At 40.2% G+C, this 22187-nt stretch overlaps 1 protein-coding gene across 1 annotated transcript in view; it reads right to left on the reverse strand.

Annotated features, from left to right (window-relative positions):
- The window catches only part of npr2 (natriuretic peptide receptor 2), an 85381-nt gene that overhangs the window by 51993 nt on the left and 11201 nt on the right, over positions 1-22187 (reverse strand). Inside the window, exons 2-5 of the mRNA XM_058055829.1 lie at positions 10570-10751; positions 8607-8720; positions 7418-7553; positions 4912-5006 (exon numbers count right to left, since the gene is read on the reverse strand). Of these exons, the coding sequence (XP_057911812.1) occupies positions 4912-5006; positions 7418-7553; positions 8607-8720; positions 10570-10751 (527 nt within the window). The remainder of the gene's footprint in view (positions 1-4911; positions 5007-7417; positions 7554-8606; positions 8721-10569; positions 10752-22187) is intronic.

Raw genomic sequence — 22187 nt, forward strand, 5'->3', positions numbered from 1 at the left:
CTGGTTATTAGTCCAGGGCTGTGAAAAGCAGCTACATGAGATAAATTTTATTTTGAAACAACAAAACATAAAAAAACCAAACAAAAAAAATATATATGGAGAGCTTAACTTAATCCGTTATTATTACAAACCATGCATTTGCTGTGCGGTTTCTGTTCTTTTTAATGCTAATACTAAGTATCAATCACAACTGGACTGTTCAGGCTGTCTTGCCTCTCATCCGAGCAAGCTTCAAGACTAGATAGGACAGCTATAGCTCTACTTTAGACGGCAGGCTTCATCAGTTCATGCCTAAATACTAGATTGGACAGCTCTACTTTACACTACAGGTGTCACAACTGGGTTGTGGTCAAAAACTAGATAGGACAGCTCTAGCTTTACTCTAGACGGTAGGATTCATCAGTTCATGCTTAAATACTAGATAGGGCATTTCTAGTCTGGATAGCAGACTACTTGATAGGACAACTCTAGACTGCAGGTTTCATCGGCTCATGATCAAAGACTATATAGGACAGCTCTAATCCAAGTCTACACTATATCGTTTCATACTCAAATACTAGATAGGACAGCTGTAGCCTAGACTGCAGGCTTCACAACTCGGTTGTGGTCAAAAACTAGATAGGACAGCTCTATCTTTACTCTAGACGGCAGGATTCATCAGTTCATGCTTAAATACTAGATAGGGCATTTCTAGTCTGGACAGCAGACTCCATCAGTTCATACTCAAATACTTGATAGAACAACTAGACTGCAGATTTCATCGTCTCATGGTCAAAGACTATATAGGACAGCTCTAACCCAGGCTTTATCATTTCATGCTCAAATACTAGATAGGACAGCTCTACTCTAGGCTGAAGGTTTCACAACTTGGTTGTGGTCAAAAACTAGATAGGACAGCTCTAGCTTTACTCTAGACGGCAGGATTCATCAGTTCATGCTAAAATACTAGATAGGGCATTTCTAGTCTGGACGGCAGACTCCATCAGTCCATGCTCAAATACTTGATAGGACAACTCTAGACTGCAGGTTTCATCGGCTCATGGTCAAAGACTATATAGGACAGCTCTAACCCAGGCTTTATCATTTCAGGCTCAAATACTAGATAGGACAGCTCTACTCTAGGCTGAAGGTTTCACAACTTGGTTGTGGTCAAAAACAAGATAGGAGATTTCTAGCTTTACTCTAGACGGAACGATTTTATCAGTTCATGCTAAAATACTCGACAGGGCATTTCTAGTCTGGACGGCAGACTCCATCAGTTCATGCTCAAATACTTGATAGGACAATTATAGACTGCTGGTTTCATCGTCTCATGGTCAAAGACTATATAGGACAGCTCTAACCCAGGCTTTATCATTTCAGGCTCAAATACTAGATAGGACAGCTCTACTCTAGGCTGAAGGTTTCACAACTTGGTTGTGGTCAAAAACTAGATAGGACAGTTCTAGCTTTACTCTAGACGGCAGGATTCATCAGTTCATGCTAAAATACTAGATAGGGCATTTCTAGTCTGGACGGCAGACTCCATCAGTTCATGCTCAAATACTTGATAGGACAACTCTAGACTGCAGGTTTCATCGGCTCATGGTCAAAGACTATATAGGACAGCTCTAACCCAGGCTTTATCATTTCATGCTCAAATACGAGATAGGACAGCTCAAGGGCATTTCTAGTCTGGACAGCAGACTCCATCAGTTCATGCTCAAATACTATATAGACTCAAAGACTATATAGGACAGCTCTAACTTTACTCTAGATGGCAGGATTTATTAGTTCATGCTAAAATACTAGCTAGGACAGCTCCAGTGTCAGATTATGACCAGAGCTGTCCTACCGGATGAATGACAATATTCAGAAAACTCAATTACTATACAGAAATCATAGGAGGCAAAACATACAATGACATAGTTGAACTTTAACCAGGTTGTTGGGGACTTGGTCATCGGTCATATAACTGCACCAATTAAGAGCTGAGGATGAATGAGAACAAGAACTCTGGCTGACAGCCCCAGGGGGCATTCATGAAATTCTGACTGAAGTCAAAAGCTAACCCAGTTCTTCTGCCCCCAGAGTGAAAAATAAAGGTTTCGCAGAGCACAACACAAATAGTTGTTTCCTCTGACTGAAGGCAGAAATGTGAGATATTAAGCATCTTATCATTGGAAAATAACCAGTAACTGTTTGTTGGGTTGGCGGCACGGCGGTCTAGTGGTTAGCGCGCAGACCTCAAAGCTAGGAGACCAGGGTTCAAATCCACCCTCGGCCATCTCTGTGTGGAGTTTGCATGTTCTCCCCGTACATGCGTGGGTTTTCTCCGGGTACTCCGGTTTCCTCCCACATTCCAAAAACATGCTAGGTTAATTGGCGAATCCAAATTGTCCATAGGTATGAATGTGAGTGTGAATGGTTGTTTGTCTATATGTGCCCTGTGATTGGCTGGCCACCAGTCCAGGGTGTACCCCGCCTCTCGCCTAAAGACAGCTGGGATAGGCTCGGACTTTGTAGGCTGCATGGTGAGGAGTGGTTAGCGCGCAGGCCTCACAGCTAGGAGACCCGAGTTCAATTCCACCCCCGGCCATCGCTGTGTGGAGTTTGCATGTTCTGTGGTTTTTCCTCCCACATTTCAAAAACATTAATTGGCAACTCCAAATTGTCCATAGGTACTATGAACGTGAGTGTGAATGGTTGTTTGTCTATATGTGCCCTGTGATTGGCTGGCGACCAGTCCAGAGTGTACCCCGCCTCTCGCCCAAAGACAGCTGGGATAGGCTCCAGCAACCCCCGCGACCCTCGTGAGGAAAAAGTGGTAGAAAATGAATGAATGTTTGTTGTGTTTTTAATGGCAGGTGGATAGGTTCTGTCCAAAATCCTTGAACGTGTCATAGCTGCTCAACTTCAAAGTCACCTCAACTCAACAGCCTGTTTGAATCCTTCCAGTCCGGTTTCCGTCCCAAACACAGCACTGAAACAGCTCTTCTTAAAATCACCAATGATCTTCTTCTCTCCTCCGACTCTGGTCATCTTACCATCCTCATCCTCCTAGACCTCACCGCAGCCTTTGACACCATTAGCCACTCTATCCTCCTGTCCCGCCTCAAAACCAGCCTCAATATCACCGATTCTGCTCTGTCCTGGCTCCAATCATACCTCACCAATTGTCAACAGTTTGTGCACATAAATAGCTGCTCCTCCTCCATAGCCCCTTTACCTCAAGGTGTTCCCCAAGGTTCGTTGCTTGGTCCTCTTCTCTTCATCCTCTACATCCTTCCACAATATCATCCGTCGACATGGCCTCAATTTCCACAGCTACGCCGATGATATTCAACTATACATTTCTACCACCTCCATCAACTCCAACATCTACTCCACCCTCACCAACTGCTTAGCTGATATCAAAACTTGGATGGATATTATCAGATATTATCATCATCGGTACCAAAAACATCACAACACCCACCCATAACTTCTATCTTCAATTTGACAGCGCCACCCTCACTCCATCCCCGCTCATCCGCAACCATGGTATCCTCCTGGACCCCACCCTTTCATTTGAACCCCACATCAAACAGTTAACCCGGACTGCATTTTTCCATCTTCAGAACATAGCCCGACTCCGTCCATCACTTACATTCTCTGATCCATGCATTCATCACAACCAGAATGGACTACTGCAACAGGATTCTCTACGGTACACCGTCCAACTCCGCTGCCCGCCTCCTCACCTCCACCCGCTCCCGTGAACACATTACCCCGGTCATTAAAAACCTCCACTGGCATCCCGTTCCCCAACGCATTCACTTCAAAGTTCTTCTCATAACCTACAAAGCCCTCCATGATCTGACCCCCCCCCATATCTCACAGACCTCCTCCATCCACACAATCCCCCGCGTCCCCTTCGCTCCTCAGACTCCAACCTCCTAGCACTCCCCTGTAAGACCAAGCTCCGAACCTGGGGAGACAGAGCCTTCTCCATCGCTGCCCCCACCCTCTGGAACTCTTTGCCCCACTTACTCCGTGCTTGCCCTGACCTTCCCAGTTTCAAAGCACAACAAAAACCCACCTCTTTAAATCTGTTTTTAATGTCTAACTTTTTATATCTGACTGCTGTGCCCTGCTTTTACTCTTGTTTTAGCTGTGTATTAACCAATGAATGTTGTATTTTAATGTATCTTTTACTCTGTTTACTTGCTTTTATTCAATTCCATTCTTCTGTAAAGTGTCTTTGAGTATTTTGAAAAGCGCTATACAAATAAAATGTATTATTATTATTATTATTATTATTATTATTATTATTATTATTATTATTATTATTATTATTATTATTATTATTATAAGGATCAGTTTTGTCTTGAGGCGGTAAGTCTTAACGCAGTGTGAAAAGCCTAGGCTATGGTCTTACACTCTTGATCAGCTGATGGACAGCCTATTTGACTTTTACGCCTTCTTGAAATTTTTCATCTGGTCTGAACCTGTTGATCAGGAGTGTATAAGTTCCACTTTTTTTAGGACTGCCGAAAAAAGTGTAAAATCTCAACATTTGACAAAACATTATTAGTGAATATGTAAAAGTTGTATGCTTTTTTTTTTACAGTGTTTTATGTATAGTGTACATTTGACTTAGTGGAAAAATGGCACATTTACTAGACCTTAAGGGCATTGAGCATCATTTCAGCCTACTGGTCTGACACTGCTTGGAATATCCATAGTTGACAGTCGCCATGCATTCACAGGAGGAGGAAGAGTGGGAGCGAAAGCTGGACGAGTGCACATCCTATCAACTGCAAGCTTTTTATAACTCCACAATGCTGCTTTGTCATTTTCAGCCTGGCTTGCCGCAAAATGCTACACAGTGCAACAACGGAAATAAAGAAACACTGTACAAAAAAAATTGGTAAAAATTGGTAGACTTACCCCATACTCTCCAGTGTCCTGATTGGTCATGGCCCAAAGGTTGATATCTATATCCCTGGCGTTTTTGTGGTCTGTGGTAACAAGACCCGTCACACCTAGGAATAACATCCACATGAAAGGTCTGGTTAGACAGTGTGATGTCATGCGTTCTCAACAACTGCTGATGCTGACGCTGGTGTATGATGGATACCAGTGACTGAGGGTGAAAACGTCCTTGTCTTAAACCACACACTATAACACGTTTGTGTGCTGCTCTTTGAAGTGAACAATTCACAACATGGTAGGAGTTTGCAATTTCTCACATGTCAGAACATTTGATTTCTTTCTGGCTATTTTGAGCTGCGACGCAGATGTAAAACTTTGATGCTTCAAATATGGTAATGGTTTTATTTCATTTGAACATGCATCAGATTACAATTGAATGCATCACATAATCAGTTCACAGTTCCACATGTCCAAAAGGAGTAGGAAGAAGCAAAGCTTATTAAATCCTACCCCTCCATCTGGTACTTTTACAATCAGTAACTGTTACATTTGTTCACTTCCTGCTTTCCATAATACAGTTTAAGGTTTTTTTTGTTTTTTTTTACTAATTTTACAAATACTAAACAAATGTAAAAAAAGTGCATGCTAGATTTCAGCTGTGGAACACAATTTCACACAAGTAACTGAGACGTCCATAAAGACGTCTACTGTAGACACACTAATAAATCCTGGGTAATGCTGCTGTTTTTAGGCACAGCTGTACATTTTATACCCTTACTCACACAACTAAACCAACAGGATGTCATCAACCCACTCACTCACAGTCCAATCAAAAATAACACAACAAGTAACACATGTGGAATTAAACACTTACATATTAATACAGAGTACATGCAAAGCAATACTAATGTTGGCATGTTGGCTGACTTACTGTTGGGGAAGTGCGTGTGTGGGCTTCCCAGAATTACTACATATGGATCACATTGGGTCATGTTTTTTGTTTTTTCTAAACAAAAAAATGACTAATTATGGAGATTAAAAGAATACTTCATATTTCTTAGCTACCTTTTGAGTGTTAAGTTGCTGTGTGGTGAGTTTAGTGTTCTTTGAGTAATGACCTCCTGCGATTTCCAATGGGTTGACTAGCTTTGTTGTGTTGCTCATGGTTGGTTTCTGTCAAATAAAGAACTACCCGGTCCTCATTTAAGTGTGACAAACATGCCAAAAAATTAAATGAAATAAAATCAAGAAGCGGGTAAACACTTTTTCACAGCACTGTATATGTCCAAATGTGTTTAGTGGGTCTGACTCATACACTGCAAACTAGGGCAGTTTATATCCACTGTATTAGCTTTGAGTTAATTGTTGGATTAGCCGACATATACTGTATATGTACATCATTCATTCATAATTCATAACCAGTAATTATGGTAGTTTTTGAAATGGATACAATTGTTTTCAAGGAAATTTATTCTCCATATGAAAATATTATTATTTCCATGCCGCAACTAAGTGACACATGTATAACAGATTTAGCTCATCTTACAGTGAAACCATTAACAGTTAGAATGCGGCATTTTTGTAGCTTATGCTTCTTTAAAAGACACTGAAGCAAAAATGTCCATTGTTCTTCCAAAGGGATGTGTATGCGTATGTGGTAGTCAGTAAACAAAAATGAAATATTTATATGGATACTTGGGTAATAGTGCTGCACGGTGGTGGAGTGGCTAACGCACAGGCCTCACAACTAGGAGACCCTGGTTCTCTGTGTGGAGTTTGCATGGGGTTTTCCTCCCACATTCCAAAAACATGCTAGGTTAATTGGCGACTCCGAATTATCAATAGGTATGAATGTGAGTGTGAATGGTTGTTTGTCTATATGTGCCCTGTGATTGGCTGGCGACCAGTCCAGGGTGCACCCCGCCTCTCATCCAAAGATAGCTTGGATAGGCTCCAGCATCCCTGCAATCCTCGTGAGGATAAGCGGTAGAAAATGAATGAATGAATGAATTTGGATCATAACTCTTCATAACAATATCAATGTTGTGTTTAGAGAGCAAGTATATCTAATATGGCTTTAGTGCTTTCCAGAACTTTTCACATTGAGACAGTCAACAACCATTTGACCTCACTTCATGACTGTTGGAGTGTTACCAGAGTGGTGACCACGACGGTGGTAACTAAACTACCTCATAAGTGGAGGATGAGAGTCATTTAAGGAGAAAAAAAAAACAATAAACAAAAAGTAGCTGGTTTATACAGTACATTGTAATCCAATGACGTCTCAAAAATCTATATTCAAATAGTCATATATAAATGTCAAGCAAACTGATGTTATGTACAGAAGTGCAATTACTCCGAAAAGAAGGGATCTATTGTAAAGCCTTTATAATAAGCTCAATCGCTGGGTTTTTGCGGAACTAAAACCAAATAAAAGAAAATCAAAGCATAAACAATTTCCATCACAACATCCCATAATATTCTTTGCCAGGTCATATGAGTGAAAACAATGTTTGCTCACCCCAAATTTGACGGTTCTGTGTTCTCATTGTGATGTTGATGCCATCGTTTTGTGCTCCACCGTCAGCCAGGGTTTCCTCCAAGGCTTTTGCGTACAACACAAAGCCATCATAAAAACTACCAGCAATGTAGTCCATCTGCAACAACACAATAGGTCAGGGGTTGGTTCCATTCTGAGATTTGTGTTTTAACCTTCCTCTTGTGTTAGCTTTCTGGTATCATGTCTTATGTTACCGGGTCGGTTTTGACCCATGTATTAAATCAGCTATAAAATACACTAAAAACAATAAGTTACCATCAAATTTGCTTCTCATGTCTTGGTTACCTTCTTGGAAATGTTGGTTTTAATACTTTTGGTGTGGGCATGTAGGCCTTTTTTTTGTCACTATACCCCTCCATTTCAATTTACAAAAATGGTAAAATGAACCTCAAAAGAATCATATTAATAAATTGAAGGTTCTTTTGTTACCTGGCTATTACTGAGGGCTATACAACATATCTCTAAAATCAATTAGTTTTATTTATTTTCTCATTTTAGTACTAATCACTAAAGAAACATCTATGGTGTTGGGGTGAATTATGACCCATATATATTAATGTCAAGAAAAGGTAAAAAAAAAAAAAGTTATTGTTTTCAGCAACAGAATTTTAGTATAAAGTGAAATGAAAAAGGAGAACAGGTCCAGATCTTGGTTCACTGTACTTCTTGCCATTCTTTCCATGATCCAAATTGTAAAAGTGAAATCAGCCATCAGTCAAATGAGTGAATTCACCTCACATGTCTGGACCTTGTTTTTCTGCTGGTATACTGGAAAAGCGGTCAAAATGAGAATCCCCTGAAGCTTACATGATGAGAAGAGGAGCTGGTTGTCATTGAGTTGGCTAATTGTACACTTATGATTTCAGTTGTGGCTCAAAATATTGCTTTATAGTCATATTATTATAACCGGGTCGAAACCGACCATAACAATACAGTGGTCATAATTTCAACCAGACCATTTTAAAATGTAGTAAAAATTATTTTTTTGTTTTTATTTTGTTGAAATAGAGTTTCCTGACAAAGTCAAAAAGCCTTGATTCAATAAACAAATGTTATGTGATTCTTTTTATGCATTAAAATGTAAAACTAAACACAAGAGGAGGGTTAAGTATCAAGGAGTGTTGACAAGGGATTTGCATATTTAACCTACCAATGATGGTTCCAAATGCACACCAAAATCTTTCTGTGCTCTTGCATGGAGTCTTCTTTGAAAGTCGTTGTACTCGGGATTATCAGGAGGTCGGTATGTAATGACGAAAACAGACTAAAAGGACACAGAAAAAGGGTATAACCATATTGGTGAAGCATGACCAAATGAGGAATGTACAGGTATAAACAATGAAGTATTTTCATATTATCCATATTATCCCTATCCAAGTATATTATCCATTTTCTATACCGCTTATCTTCATAAGGGTCGCAGGGGTATGCTGGAGCCTATCCCAGTGGACTTCTTACTGCTGCCAAAAAAATATAAATCTGTGTAATCTGCAAAGACTGTGCAAGGTTTTGCAAATAATAATATATTAGCGCGCAGACCTCACAGCTAGGAGACCAGGACAATGGACCAGACCTATGGACAATTTGGAGTCGCCAATTAACCTAGCATGTTTTTGGAATGTGGGAGGAAACCGGAGTACCCGGAGAAAACCCACCCATGCACGGGAAGAACATGTACACTCCACACAGAGATGGCCGAGGCTGGAATTGAACCCTGGTCTCCTAGCTGTGAGGTCTGCGTGCTAACCACTCGACCGCCGTGCAGCCCAAGCATAAAAATAAAAAAAACAAAAATATAGTGCATTTGGAAGACGCATTCAAAGACGTGAGATGTAGTATTCTATATTGGTCACTAGGTGTCAGTAATGTTACATTGATGACATAACATTATAACGACCAGTCCAGGGTGGAACCCGTCTCTCACCCAAAGACAGCTGGGATAGACTCCAGGGTCAGGCGACCATCGTGAAGAGGTAGAAAATGAATGAATGTTACATGTTACATCACATTTACAGCAAGAGTGATATTTTTTTAACTATCTAACTAACTATTATTAGTTAGTTAGTATTAGTATTAGTATTATTAGTTATTATTAGTTACTAGTTAATTAGTTAGAATTAACTATCTAAATTTAACTGCTTTCATCAAGAATACATTTATTCCATTCTATTGACTTGTACCAAAGTCCAACTTAAACCTAAAACCCAGTAAAGCTTCTACATCAGGGGTCTCAAACTCAGCATGAAATTTTGGGAGTACGGCTTGGAATATGCCAATCATATCATTTTTCACGAAAATCGGCCGATAATCATCGGTGGCCGATCGATTAGATCATCCCCTGAATAAAACTATAAAAAGTTGCTTAAGTTATGTGTTTAGACAAAGTTGTTTATTATTCACCATCATACACTCTATGTGTGTTTACTTTACCTGTTACCTGTTTTGTGTGTTAGCACCGCGATTGACCTCGCGGACTGCAAATGGCCTGTGGGCTATGAGTTTGAGACCCCTGATCTACATAGGGTAAGAGTGGAAAGACAAGACCTTGCACTGGATGGAAGCCTAGATAAAGTAAAAAGTCCAAGGGACTTTGATAAAGTAAATAGTCCGAGGGACACAACAAAACATAAAGTTTAATCGTTAACATTAGTCTACATCTGACTTTATAAACAAGACTTTGGAAAAAGAATAGAATCAGTTGTAAGTTATGGAAAGCAGGAAGTGAACAAATGTAACAGTTACTGATTGTAAAAGTACCAGATGGAGGGGTAGGATTTAATAAGCTTTGCTTCTTCCTACTCCTTTTGGACATGTGGAACTGGGAACTGATTATGGGATGCACTCAATTGTAATCTGATGCATGTTCAAATGAAATAAAACCATTACCATTACCATTACCATTACCATTACCATTACCATTACCATTACCATTACCATTACCATTACCAAGTCGAAGAATACCTTCCCAGCTTCCATCCAGTGCCGTATGGTCATCTTCCCAGTGCTGTAGTATTGTATGTGCTTACGATTTGCTGTTCTCTGCTGATCCCAAATCAGATCCCAAATCCCAACAACTGTATGTCCAGTACATGTGTGCATATGTTCCTTTGTACCTTAAAGACCTTGATGAGATCGTCCCAGTCTGCGTCAGAGTTCTGCCAAGGTTTTCGCTCTGTCAAGCTCTCTGCGAAGACGTCCAGATAAAAAATTGCGTAGTTTTCTGGGTCCTGGATCTCACTCTGGAAGAGTTTCATGATGTTCAAGAAAGTGTCCCTGGGGCCACAGATGTACACAACTGCGGATGAAAAAAAAAACAACAACACTTGAAAAAGACTAAATGCGTTAGCGTAATTGCATTACTATAGTAATTGGCATCAAACTTAAAGTTCATTTCAGTAGTATCATTAGAACTCCAGTTGCGGTACATCGGCTTTTGAACACTTCATCTCCAGTGAAATTCATTCATTCATTCATTTTCTACCGCTTTTTCCTCACGAGGGTCACGGGGTATGCTGGAGCCTATCCCAGCTGTCTTTGGGCGAGAGGCGGGGTACACCCTGGACTGGTGGCCAGCCAATCACAGGGCACATATAGACAAACAACCATTCACACTCACATTCATACCTATGGACAATTTGGAGTGGCCAATTAACCTAGCATGTTTTTGGAATGTGGGAGGAAACCGGAGTACCTGGAGAAAACCCACACATGCACGGGAAGAACATGCAAACTCCACCACAGAGATGGCCAAGGGTGGAATTGAACTTCCTAGCTGTGAGGTCTGCACGCTAACCACTAGACCGCCATGCCGCCCGGGATTTTATATCGACATATCGTGATACATGGGCTGCACGGCAGTGAGTGGTTAGCGCACAGGCCTCACAGCTAGGAGACCCGAGTTCAATTCCACCCTCGGCCATCTCTGTGTGGAGTTTGCATGTTCTCCCCGTACTCCCCGGGTACTCCGGTTTCCTCCCACATTCCAAAAACATGCTAGGTTAATTGGTGACTCCAAATTGTCCATAGGTATGAATGTGAGTGTGAATGGTTGTTTGTCTATATGTGCCCTGTGATTGGCTGGCCACCAGTCCAGGGTGTACCCCGCCTGTCAACCGAAGACAGCTGGGATAGGCTCCAGCACCCCTGCGACCCTCATGAGGATAAGCAGAAGAAAATGAATGAAAAATGTGGTATATCCCAAAAATATTGTAATATTTATATGCTTTTATTGTTATTGCTTTGCAACTGCCTGTTCTCAAACTGACATCCATTCTGGTCCAGGCACTACTGACAATTCGAAGCAATGGAATCACATATGAAGCACAAAACCATCATTCATTTCAATGGGTTTAATGTGCAAATAAAAAAACAATTGCTCTTTGGGACACAGTTTGCCATCAGACTGAAAAGTCCAAAAGTATCGTATTTTTCGGATGAGGTGGAACTCAGTAACTTGCTTGTTGGACTCACTAGATTGTTATGTGGACTCTGTTCATTTATCCTATTCAACACACTATTGTCTAGTTGAACAACTTGCCTTTGCAGATTAACTGTCTGTTCTTGGTTTTGAATTTTTTTGACATCAATTTCTAAATAAATGCGATTTATAGTCCCATGTGACTAAAATATATTTTTACCATGGTCCGGTAGAAAAACCCAAACGGTCACCCTCAGTTGAATGGAAATTTGTATGGTTGTTCAGGAACATCTGACCGCAAGTTTATGTAACACATACCGCTACAGCACATCCGTCGTGGTTTTGGAAGTACATGTAAACGAGTCCATTAATTGGTCAACATTGAACACATTTCACAATACATAAAAATGGAAACCTCATATTCCAAATATACAACATAAGGTGGCCAGAAATATTTCAGTATTGAACAAAGCAAAATTTGTTCTCAATCAGAAATCACTCCACACTCTTTATTGCTCTCTGGTTCTACCATATCTTACTTATTGTGTGGAAATATGGGCTAATAACTATAAAAGCAATCTTCACTCGCTAAATGCACTGCAAAAAAGGTCAGTAAGGATAATTCATGATACAGAGAACAGAGAACATACTAACTCCTTATTTCTAAAATCACAAATACTTCAACTTGCTGATATAGTTCATCTTCAAAAAGCTAAAATAATGCATAAGGCTAAAAACAACTAAATACCTAAAAATGTCATCCAATACTTCTCTACAAGAGAGGAGAAATATGATCTCAGGGAAGAAGTACATTTGAAACACTTCTATGCTAGGACTACGTTAAAAAGCCATAGCATTTCAGTATGTGGAATCAAACTATGGAATGGATTGAGTAAGGACCTCAAACAATGCACAACGATGAGCCAATTCAAGAAACAATACAAGCAGTTGATGTTTGCTAAATACAAGGATGAAGAGTCTTGAACCAGTCATGATGTGCTATATATATCACTATATTGACACTTACTATGGTACACATTATGTCATTGGATGGTCATAGTACTTCGGTGCGGGGTACATTATTAAAAAAAAAACAACAACAAAAAAACGTAAACTGTATTATAGAAAGCAGAAAGTGAACAAATGAAAAAAAAATGTGACCCAATGTGATCCATATGTAGTCATTCTGGGAAGCCCACACACGCACTTCCCCAACAGTAAGTCAGCCAATATACCAACATTAGTATTGCTTTGCATGTACTCTATATTAATATGTAAGTGTTTAATTCCACATGTGTTACTTGTTGTGTTATTTTTGAATGGACTGTGAGTGAGTAGGTTGATGACATCCTGTTGGTTTAGTTGTGTGAGTAAGGGTATAAAATGTACAGCTGTGCCTAAAAACAGCAGCATTACCCAGGATTTATTAGTGTGTCTACAGTAGACGTCTTTATGGACGTCTCAGTTACTCGTGTGAAATTGTGTTCCACAGCTGAAATCTAGCATGCACTTTTTTTAAAAATGTGTTTAGTATTTGTAAAATTAGTAAAAAAACAAAAACAAACAAAAAAAACTTAAACTGTATTATGGAAAGCAGGAAGTGAACAAATGTAACAGTTACTGATTGTAAAAGTACCAGATGGAGGGGTAGGATTTAATAAGCTTTGCTTCTTCCTACTCCTTTTGGACATGTGGAACTGTGAACTGATTATGGGATGCATTCAATTGTAATGAGATGCATGTTCAAATGAAATTAAACCATTACCATTACCATTTCTCAAATTAATTGGGAACTTGGAGTGTGGATTAATTTACATGAATCATGATTGATACCCTGACATTATTGTTTTTGTCATTCTCGCGCTTCTTGATGGCGCCTTGTAATGTAACTAGCAAAATCCAAAAAGCCTCACTCTGCAGTTTTTTTATAGTCCACTTGGCTTGTGTCTGTCAATTTGCCAGAGGGAGACTCATTGAGGCCCTGATGTTCCGTAAGCGTGGTTTGGCATTGCGGTGACTGAAGTGCTTGCAGAGTAATCACCGACTAATGTATGCTTTGCTATATGTACTTTAGGTAAAGTGCATGGAGAAAGGTGCAAACTATTTGATGCCATTTGATCCTTCTGTCTTGATTTCTTTTTATTAACTGTGAAGTTACTGCTTGGATTGAGTTGATTCGGGTAGATTGGTGAAAACCCGATCGCACCAACAAACCGTTAACAGGAACTTTCCTGATAAGTTACTAAGCATTTTTCCTGGAAAGTAACCAGCGCTACTTTATTTAGTTCCATTATTATGTAACACAGACAACCTCTTTTACATTGTGGCTATCATAACACATCATAACATCAAAACACACTGTCACATGCCCAAAGACAACTGGGATAGGCTCCAGCATACCCGCGGCCCTCGTGAGGATAAGCGGCATAGAAAATGGATGGATGGATTCACGATTCTTGATTCAGGTTTTCTAGAATATAAGATAAACCCAGTGGAACCCCACTTAGTCTGTGCTCCGGTTAGCATGTTTTTTTTGGTTTAAGTCAGGGGTCTCAAACCCTGGGCCAAATGTGGCCCGCAGGACACTAGTTTGAGGCCCCTGCCTTGATATGAAAGTTTAATGTTAGTGCGGCCCGCGCAAGTTTGATATGGATGCTGTATGGTATCATGTACCCAGAAAAAATTATTACGTTTGATTAATGTTCATGTTAAAGGTTAAATAACTGTTAATAGTTATCCTCCCTATCCGTGTGGAAGTGGTAAGTTTTTGGCTATTTAAGTTTAAAGGAAATAACTTGAAGGCTACCGTTTAGGTCGCTAGCTCTCTAGTTTGCGAGTTAGCATGTGTCTCAAGACCCTGCAGTTGCGCAATATGTTGTAAATAAAAAGAGTATAAATGTGACTATAGTCGTGTTTTGTCATGTCTACAGGGCTCTAATAATGCTTTGTTCATTTTAATCTGAAAAAAAATAATTTGTCTACCCACCAACTATGTGTGGTTTCTAAAGTTTTTATTATTTGCCGTTTTATTATTATTATTTTTATTATATTTATTTATTTATTACTGAATGATTTTCTTTATTCTTGATTTGTTTATTTATTTTTCATCTTATTTTGTGTAGAAAAATAAAGAGTAAGATATTTGAGAACAGTTGAATGTTTTATCCGAGCCTTTCTTGTAGAAAATCGGAACCAAAGCAAAGTTTAGTAATTTTTCTGTTTTTAATAAATGCGTTTTTTTTTTTTGGAAAACCTGATGCGACCCAGTCTCACCCAGACCCTAGCTCCAGTGGCCCCCAAGTAAATTGAGTTTGAGACCCCTGGTTTAAGTCAAATATTTAAACCAAAATTTTGCCTCGGTTTTCCGATTGGCGCACAATATGGCATGCATCTTGTTGTGTTATGAATACTCTGTGTGTGTTCTAAATGCTTGCAAGAATGGTTAGCTCTATCGGCCATCTATAATGTGGTTAACTATATAGTTTACTAAATAACAAAGTCACACCGCAGGTTTCAAAAAGCTGACTCAAAGCACCTTGTTATCGTTTTACATCTATAGTTTCTCATGCATAGAACAAATTGAAACGCATATAAATGACAAATGAAACGGATAAATTGACATTTATCTGCACTTTTACGTTAATTGAAGATGTAACTATTGACAAAGATAGATAGATAGATAGATAGATAGATAGATAGATAGATAGATAGATAGATAGATAGATAGATAGATAGATAGATAGATAGATAGATAGATAGATAGATGCAGGGTCTTGAGACACATGCTAACTCACAAACTAGAGCGCTAGCGACCTAAACGGTAGCCTTCAAGTTATTTCCTTTAAACTTAAATAGCCAAAAACTTACCACTTCCACACGGATAGGGAGGATAACTATTAACAGTTATTTAACCTTTAACATGAACATTAATCAAACGTAATAATTTTTTCTGGGTACATGATACCATACAGCATCCATATCAAACTTGCGCGGGCCGCACTAACATTAAACTTTCATATCAAGGCGGGGGCCTCAAACTAGTGACCTGCGGGCCACACTTGGCCCGCGGGCCGCATGTTTGAGACCCCTGATTTAAAGTTTTATGTGTGCGTGTGGGTAGGTTATTTGGCATTCAGCAATATATCACATTCATGTGTTGCTATGTAAAACTAATTATATATTATATAATAATTAATTGTAAAATAATTGTAAAACTATGGAAATATTTTTTGTGTTACTTTTTTTGGCTTCCTGAAACAGATTAAGTGGATTTATATTATTTTTGATGTGAAAAATTGATTGGGTTAGAGTATGTTTTGGTTTGAGTCGACCCTTCTGGAACGGATTAATGCTAACCAAGGTTCCAGTGTAGTATTAAATGTTGTTGCAACAGAAAAGGTTGCTGTGGTTCAAAACTTCCACGGAAAGTACAGATCTGACCCTGAGCAGGTAAACACACAGCGGCTCAGTCAAAAATAAACCAACATTTCATTGTCTGCAACGCAAAAGCCTTCCAATGCACATCCACCCTGCCGCCTACGCTGGCCTGCTGTTGGTTCATGAATAAATACAACTCCAATATTTCCATTCCCGTCGTACGTCGGCCCGGCAGCCTCCAGCTCAGAGGCCACTTAGCAGACGTTTCCTCATTGGTTGGCCTAATGTTGGACCCCGACTCTCATGTGTTCCATCACCATTCACCATGCCAAGTAGTTCTGCTGTCTCCTGGACTCTACCCAAAGTAAATACCCACACAGTTGGGGGTGGGGGGGGGGGGTGGGGGGGGCAGCATTACACTAGACAGACCTGCACTTAACACAAATACACATTCAACTTGTTTGCTCATTTTGTCCCACTTCACACTCTCAAACACGGGACGCTGTATTCCGTGGATGTGCAGGTGTTTATTTAAATTTATTTTCTATGCCGCTTATCCTTACTAGGGGGTATGACTTTGGGAGAGAGGTGGCGTACACCCTGGACTGATTGCCAGCCCAAATTATTTTTTTAATTATATATATACTGCATTTTGGGTGTCACGGTGGGGGAGTGGTTCGCGCACAGACCTCACAGCTAGGAGACTAGCGTTCAATTCCACCCTCGGCCATCTCTGTGTGGAGTTTGCATGTTCCTCACAAGGGTCACGGAGGTGCTGGAGCCTATCCCAGCTGTCTTCGGGCGAGAGGCGGGGTACACCCTGGACTGGTCGCCAGCCAATCACAGGGCACATATAGACAAACAACCATTCACACTCACATTCATACCTATGGACAATTTGGAGTCGCCAATTAACCTAGCATGTTTTTTGAATGTGGGAGGAAACCGGAGTACCTGGAGAACATGGGGAGAACATGCAAACTCCACACAGAGATGGCCGAGGGTGGAATTGAACCCTAGTCTCCTAGCTGTGAGGTCTGCGCGCTAACCACTCGACCGCCGTGCAGCCCAAGCATAAAAATAAAAAACAAAAATATAGTGCATTTGGAAGACACATTCAAAGACGTGAGATGTAGTATTCTATACTGGTCACTAGGTGTCAGTAATGTTACATTGATGACATAACATTATAACGACCAGTCCAGGGTGGACCCCGTTTCTCGCCCGAAGACAGCTGGGATAGGCTCCAGGGTCACGCGACCCTCGTGAAGTGGTAGTAAAAATGAATGAATGTTACATGTTGCCGAGGGTGGAATTGAACCCTGGTCTCCTAGCTGTGAGGTCTGCGTGCTAACCACTCGTCCGCCGTGCCGCCTTGCCTCATACAGGTGTCTTTAATAGTAGCATAACACTTTAACCGTGTTATTATGAGTTGAATTCCCATTTTGAATGTAGATGTATTTTTTGGGGGCGGCGCGGTAGTCTAGTGGTTAGCGTGCAGACCTCACAGCTAGGAGACCAGGGTTCAATTCTGTGTGGAGTTTGCATGTTCTCCCCGTGCATGCGTGGGTTTTGTCCGGGTACTCCGGTTTCCTCCCACATTCCAAAAACATGCTAGGTTAATTGGCGACTCCAAATTGTCCATCGGTATGAATGTGAGTGTGAATGGTTGTTTGTCTATATGTGCCCTGTGATTGGCTGGCCACCAGTCCAGGGTGTACCCCGCCTCTCGCCCAAAGACAGCTGGGATAGACTCCAGCACCCCCCGCGACCCTTGTGAGGAAAAAGCAGTAGAAAATGAATGAATGGATGTATTTTTTGGGACTTCTGAGCAACCATGCATCAAATTGTACTTCTACGTTTACGATAGACGTATTATTGTTTTTCTTGGTCTTTCTGTATATTTAGACCACACATACAATAAGTGCATAATTAAGATGCTGATGCATCTCACGGTTGTCTAGTGATGATGAGGAAGTGTCGCAAAGACCTTATCATTATCATTGAAGTGTTTTATTGTCTTCATAAGTGCAGTTACCATTTTATTTACACTTGTATATCTGTTAACAACGACATTCCTTTAAAAAACAGTGCAGGTAATAAAGGTTTTATTATGGCGCCAGTTTGACCCTCGGAGGCCATATTTACATTTCTTATAGGAAAACCTTTTAAAACACAAACAAAACCAAGGTCGACCAGCATCCCGGAGCCCATTGTGTTGGAAACTGACATGTTCCATTTGTATCCCTGTTCACAAAGACCGTATCCGTAGACCGTAGACAGTATCAAAGTATCACACAAATGAAACGAAGTACCTCAAATATGTACATTCATATTTTGACTCTCGTACAGTAAGTAATTGTACAGTTTGATTGTAAGAGACCCCAAAGGATGCCTCCTATGCAATTTAATGTTGGGAAAATGGCTAAAATGCTAATATGCAAAATGGCTTGAGTGAACAGGACATTTTGAAGTTGGAATGCCTGGAATGGTTTGATAAATGTTAAAGAATTCTTAAGTTTCAAAGGTTTTTTTTTTAGGGGAAAATTATGGAAAAAGTGTGAATGTTTGGAATGTAGACAATTGATCGCCAGGATTGGTTGTTTGTCTATACGTATGTGCCCTGCGATTGGCTGGCGACCAGTCCAGATTGTACCTCGCCTCTCGCACAGTGTCAGCTGGGATAGGCTCCAGCAACCAAACCTAGTGAGTATATTCCTGATTGAGCAGAACATTTTGACACTTATTCCATTCATGTTAATGAAAACAATCTGGAAAATTCTGACCCATAGAACAGTACATGCTTTCACTTTTAAGTCTCCATACATTTGTCACTAGTCGCTTTTGATAAATTGCCATGGGGTTTGGAAAGTCACCAGAATTAGCAAAAAAATTGCCAAGCTGGCAACATTGGGCTGCACGTGAGCTCGGGAAGGAAGGGGAAGCCGTTCACGCATGGAGAATACATGAAAGAATAGTTCGTAAACAAATAAAAAGCATCTATTCTCCAACTGAAAAAATAAATAGGAAAGTATTACTCTTTGCAAAGATAGTCAAGGTTTGTTGTAACCGGTCAAATTGAAGTTCAGGTTTATAAGCTATAACCAACAACTTGACTAATCAAAGCAGATTAATTAATTAGTTGCAGCCTAAAGTATTTATTTAATTTTGTGGAATTTGTGGAATTATCCATTTATGTCAATGCGGGTTTGGCGGACAAAAATTTTGTAATTGTAAGAAAACCTGGGGCTGCACGGTGCTCAAGTGGTTAGCGCGCAGGCCCCACAGCTAGGAGACCCGAGTTCAATTCCACCCTCGGCTATCTCTGTGTGGAGATTGCATGTTCTCCCTGTGTTGAGAAATGTGGAATTAAAAAAAAAATACATGTAAATGTTTAATTCATATTAAGCATTTTTTTGGAATGTCCACAACAACGACAGGTTTTCCTCCAATTTGTCCATGACGTGCTGTGAAAAGGAATATTGTTGACTAGCAATAGGCGTTTTCGCTGTTTTGACAACACATCATTTACAGATACGTCTCTTTGTCATACACTGGGAGAAAAGAAACAAGGGGAAATACACACACACACACAGACTCAGCAGAATTTTTCCCACTTGAGTGGCGGACTCAGTAGCATTCAGAGAAAGGGGCTGATATATATATATATATATATATATATATATATATATATATATATATATCCCGTTTTCAGATTCCTGCTTACAATTCACACAATGCCAGCATGAGGACACGCTCAAACGTCTACCAGAAAAGTCCATTGATCAAATTGTAATTTAATTTTAATTAAGAGATAAGACTTGGCATACTGTACATCTTCCATCCATCCATCCATACATCCATCTTCTTATCCTCATTTAGGATAAATGGAATATGCTGGAGCTGTGCATCTTGAATAGTGAAATATGTGTATCAGACATTTTGCACAGTATAAGACTATTGTCTGCTTCCTATTAATCAAAAGTATAATGTCAGTATCAAGTCGATGGTCGCAGGGTTGCTGGAGCCTATCCCAGCTGTCTTCAGGCGAGAGGCGGGGTACACCCTGGACTGGTCGCCAGCCAATCACAGGGCACATATGAAGAGCTTGCAACCAAAAGGAGCTAAATCCCTTTCTTTATTCTTTATTCTGATTGGCCCAAGTTTCCCATCTATTGATAACACTGGGGAACACTCAAAATGTTGCATTTAAAGTAAGACTTGTTTTTAGTCAATTTAAGTGTGCTGAGTTCAAATCTGAAGTTAGTTTTTTTCTGCAAGCTACAGATTTTATGCAATCTTTAATTTTTATTAAAAATAGAAAAAAATCGAGCATTATTATATGATATTGCAATGTCAGCCACAAATCAGTATATTTAACAAGGCAAAAGAAACAGAACATTAAAATGTGATTTTAGATTAAAGTACACCATTGTTAGAAGTGCCATATGTTTTTCTGGAAGCGTTTCTCAGAAAACAGTCTTTATCGCAACGTGAGATAAGCATAATTTACAACGTTCTTCAGATAAGAGTCAATCACAGCTAATAACGCTTATCACTTTCTGTCAGTACAGTATTTTAGTCAGGCAGGAATTTGCGTTTGTAACTTTTGCGTTTGTACACTTCATCTGGGCAATCTCGTTTAATACTCCAGCAGTAGTCGGCCATCATACTTTTGTCCCAGCGACCTTGGTAGCGTTTTCCATGATCTTTAGGTCTTGGTGGAACCGCTCTCCTTGTCCGTCACTCACAGCCCCCAGGTTTTCAGGGAACTGGTCAAGGTGGCTGTTCAAGAAATGAAGCTTGATGCTCATGTTGCACCTGAGAGCACGAAAAGCGAGGAGCATTCTGTTCACAAGTTCATTGTAGTTCTCTGCCTTGTTGTTTCCAAGGAAGTTCTAAGCGACTGCCACAAAGGATAACCATGCTGCCCTCTCCAAGGCGGTCATCTTGGCAACAAACTGATCATCACGAATGAGGGTTCGAATCTGTGGGCCATCAAACACACCTGCTTTGATCTTCTCGAACGACAACATTCACCTTCGGTATCCAGTGCCTTGACAAATTGTTTCATCAAACCTAGTTTGATGTGCAGAGGAGGAAAGATGATCCTATCTCTGTCAACAATTGGGTCATGTGTGATATTTGGCATGCCTGCTTCAAGGGTTTCACGAACAGGCCAGTCCTTCTGGACCCAGTGTCTGTCTCGTGCTCGACTGTCCCACATGCAGAGGAAACATGGAAACTTGGTGAAACCTTTCTGTTGACCAAGAAGGAAGTTTACCATTTTCAAGTCTACACAAATGATCCAGTTGTGCTCACGATATTTTAAGAATTCCATGACCATTCTGATGTCATCATAGTCTTCCCGCAGATGAACTGAATGACCTACAGGCACTGCCCCGTAAACATTGCCATTATGCAAAAGAACACACTTGAGACTGCGTTTAGAACTGTCTATAAAGAGCCGCCATTCAGTTGGATCATAGTGAGGAACACCCAGTTCTTTGAGAAGACCTGGGATATCATGGCAGTAAACAAACTGTCTGTCTTCAGAAAAGAAGGTCACAAAAAGCTGGTCGCGCTTTCTGTAATATGACACTTTAACAGTGTGATCAACAAGATTTTTGCCTTGTAATCTTGATGCCAAAAGCTCAGCTGCTTTCTTTGAAAGACCTAAATCCCGAACTAAGCCATTCAGTTCAGTTTGGTGAAGAGGCTTGGGGACTGGGGGAGATTCAGTCTCTGAAGAACATTCCTCGGATTGTTCCCACTCAGTTTCTGGCAATTCATTGTCACAACTGTCTTCCTCGTTCGTATCATGTCCAATGTCTTTATCGTTTAATGAAGGCAAACCTTTGAAAACTGGAACAGGAATGGAATCTATGTATATAATCTCAAAACGCATAGATTTGGGTTACATAAGTTCATATATTT

Source organism: Doryrhamphus excisus, chromosome 2 (genome assembly GCF_030265055.1).
Source record: "Doryrhamphus excisus isolate RoL2022-K1 chromosome 2, RoL_Dexc_1.0, whole genome shotgun sequence".
In the NCBI taxonomy this organism is placed as follows: Eukaryota; Metazoa; Chordata; class Actinopteri; order Syngnathiformes; family Syngnathidae; genus Doryrhamphus; species Doryrhamphus excisus.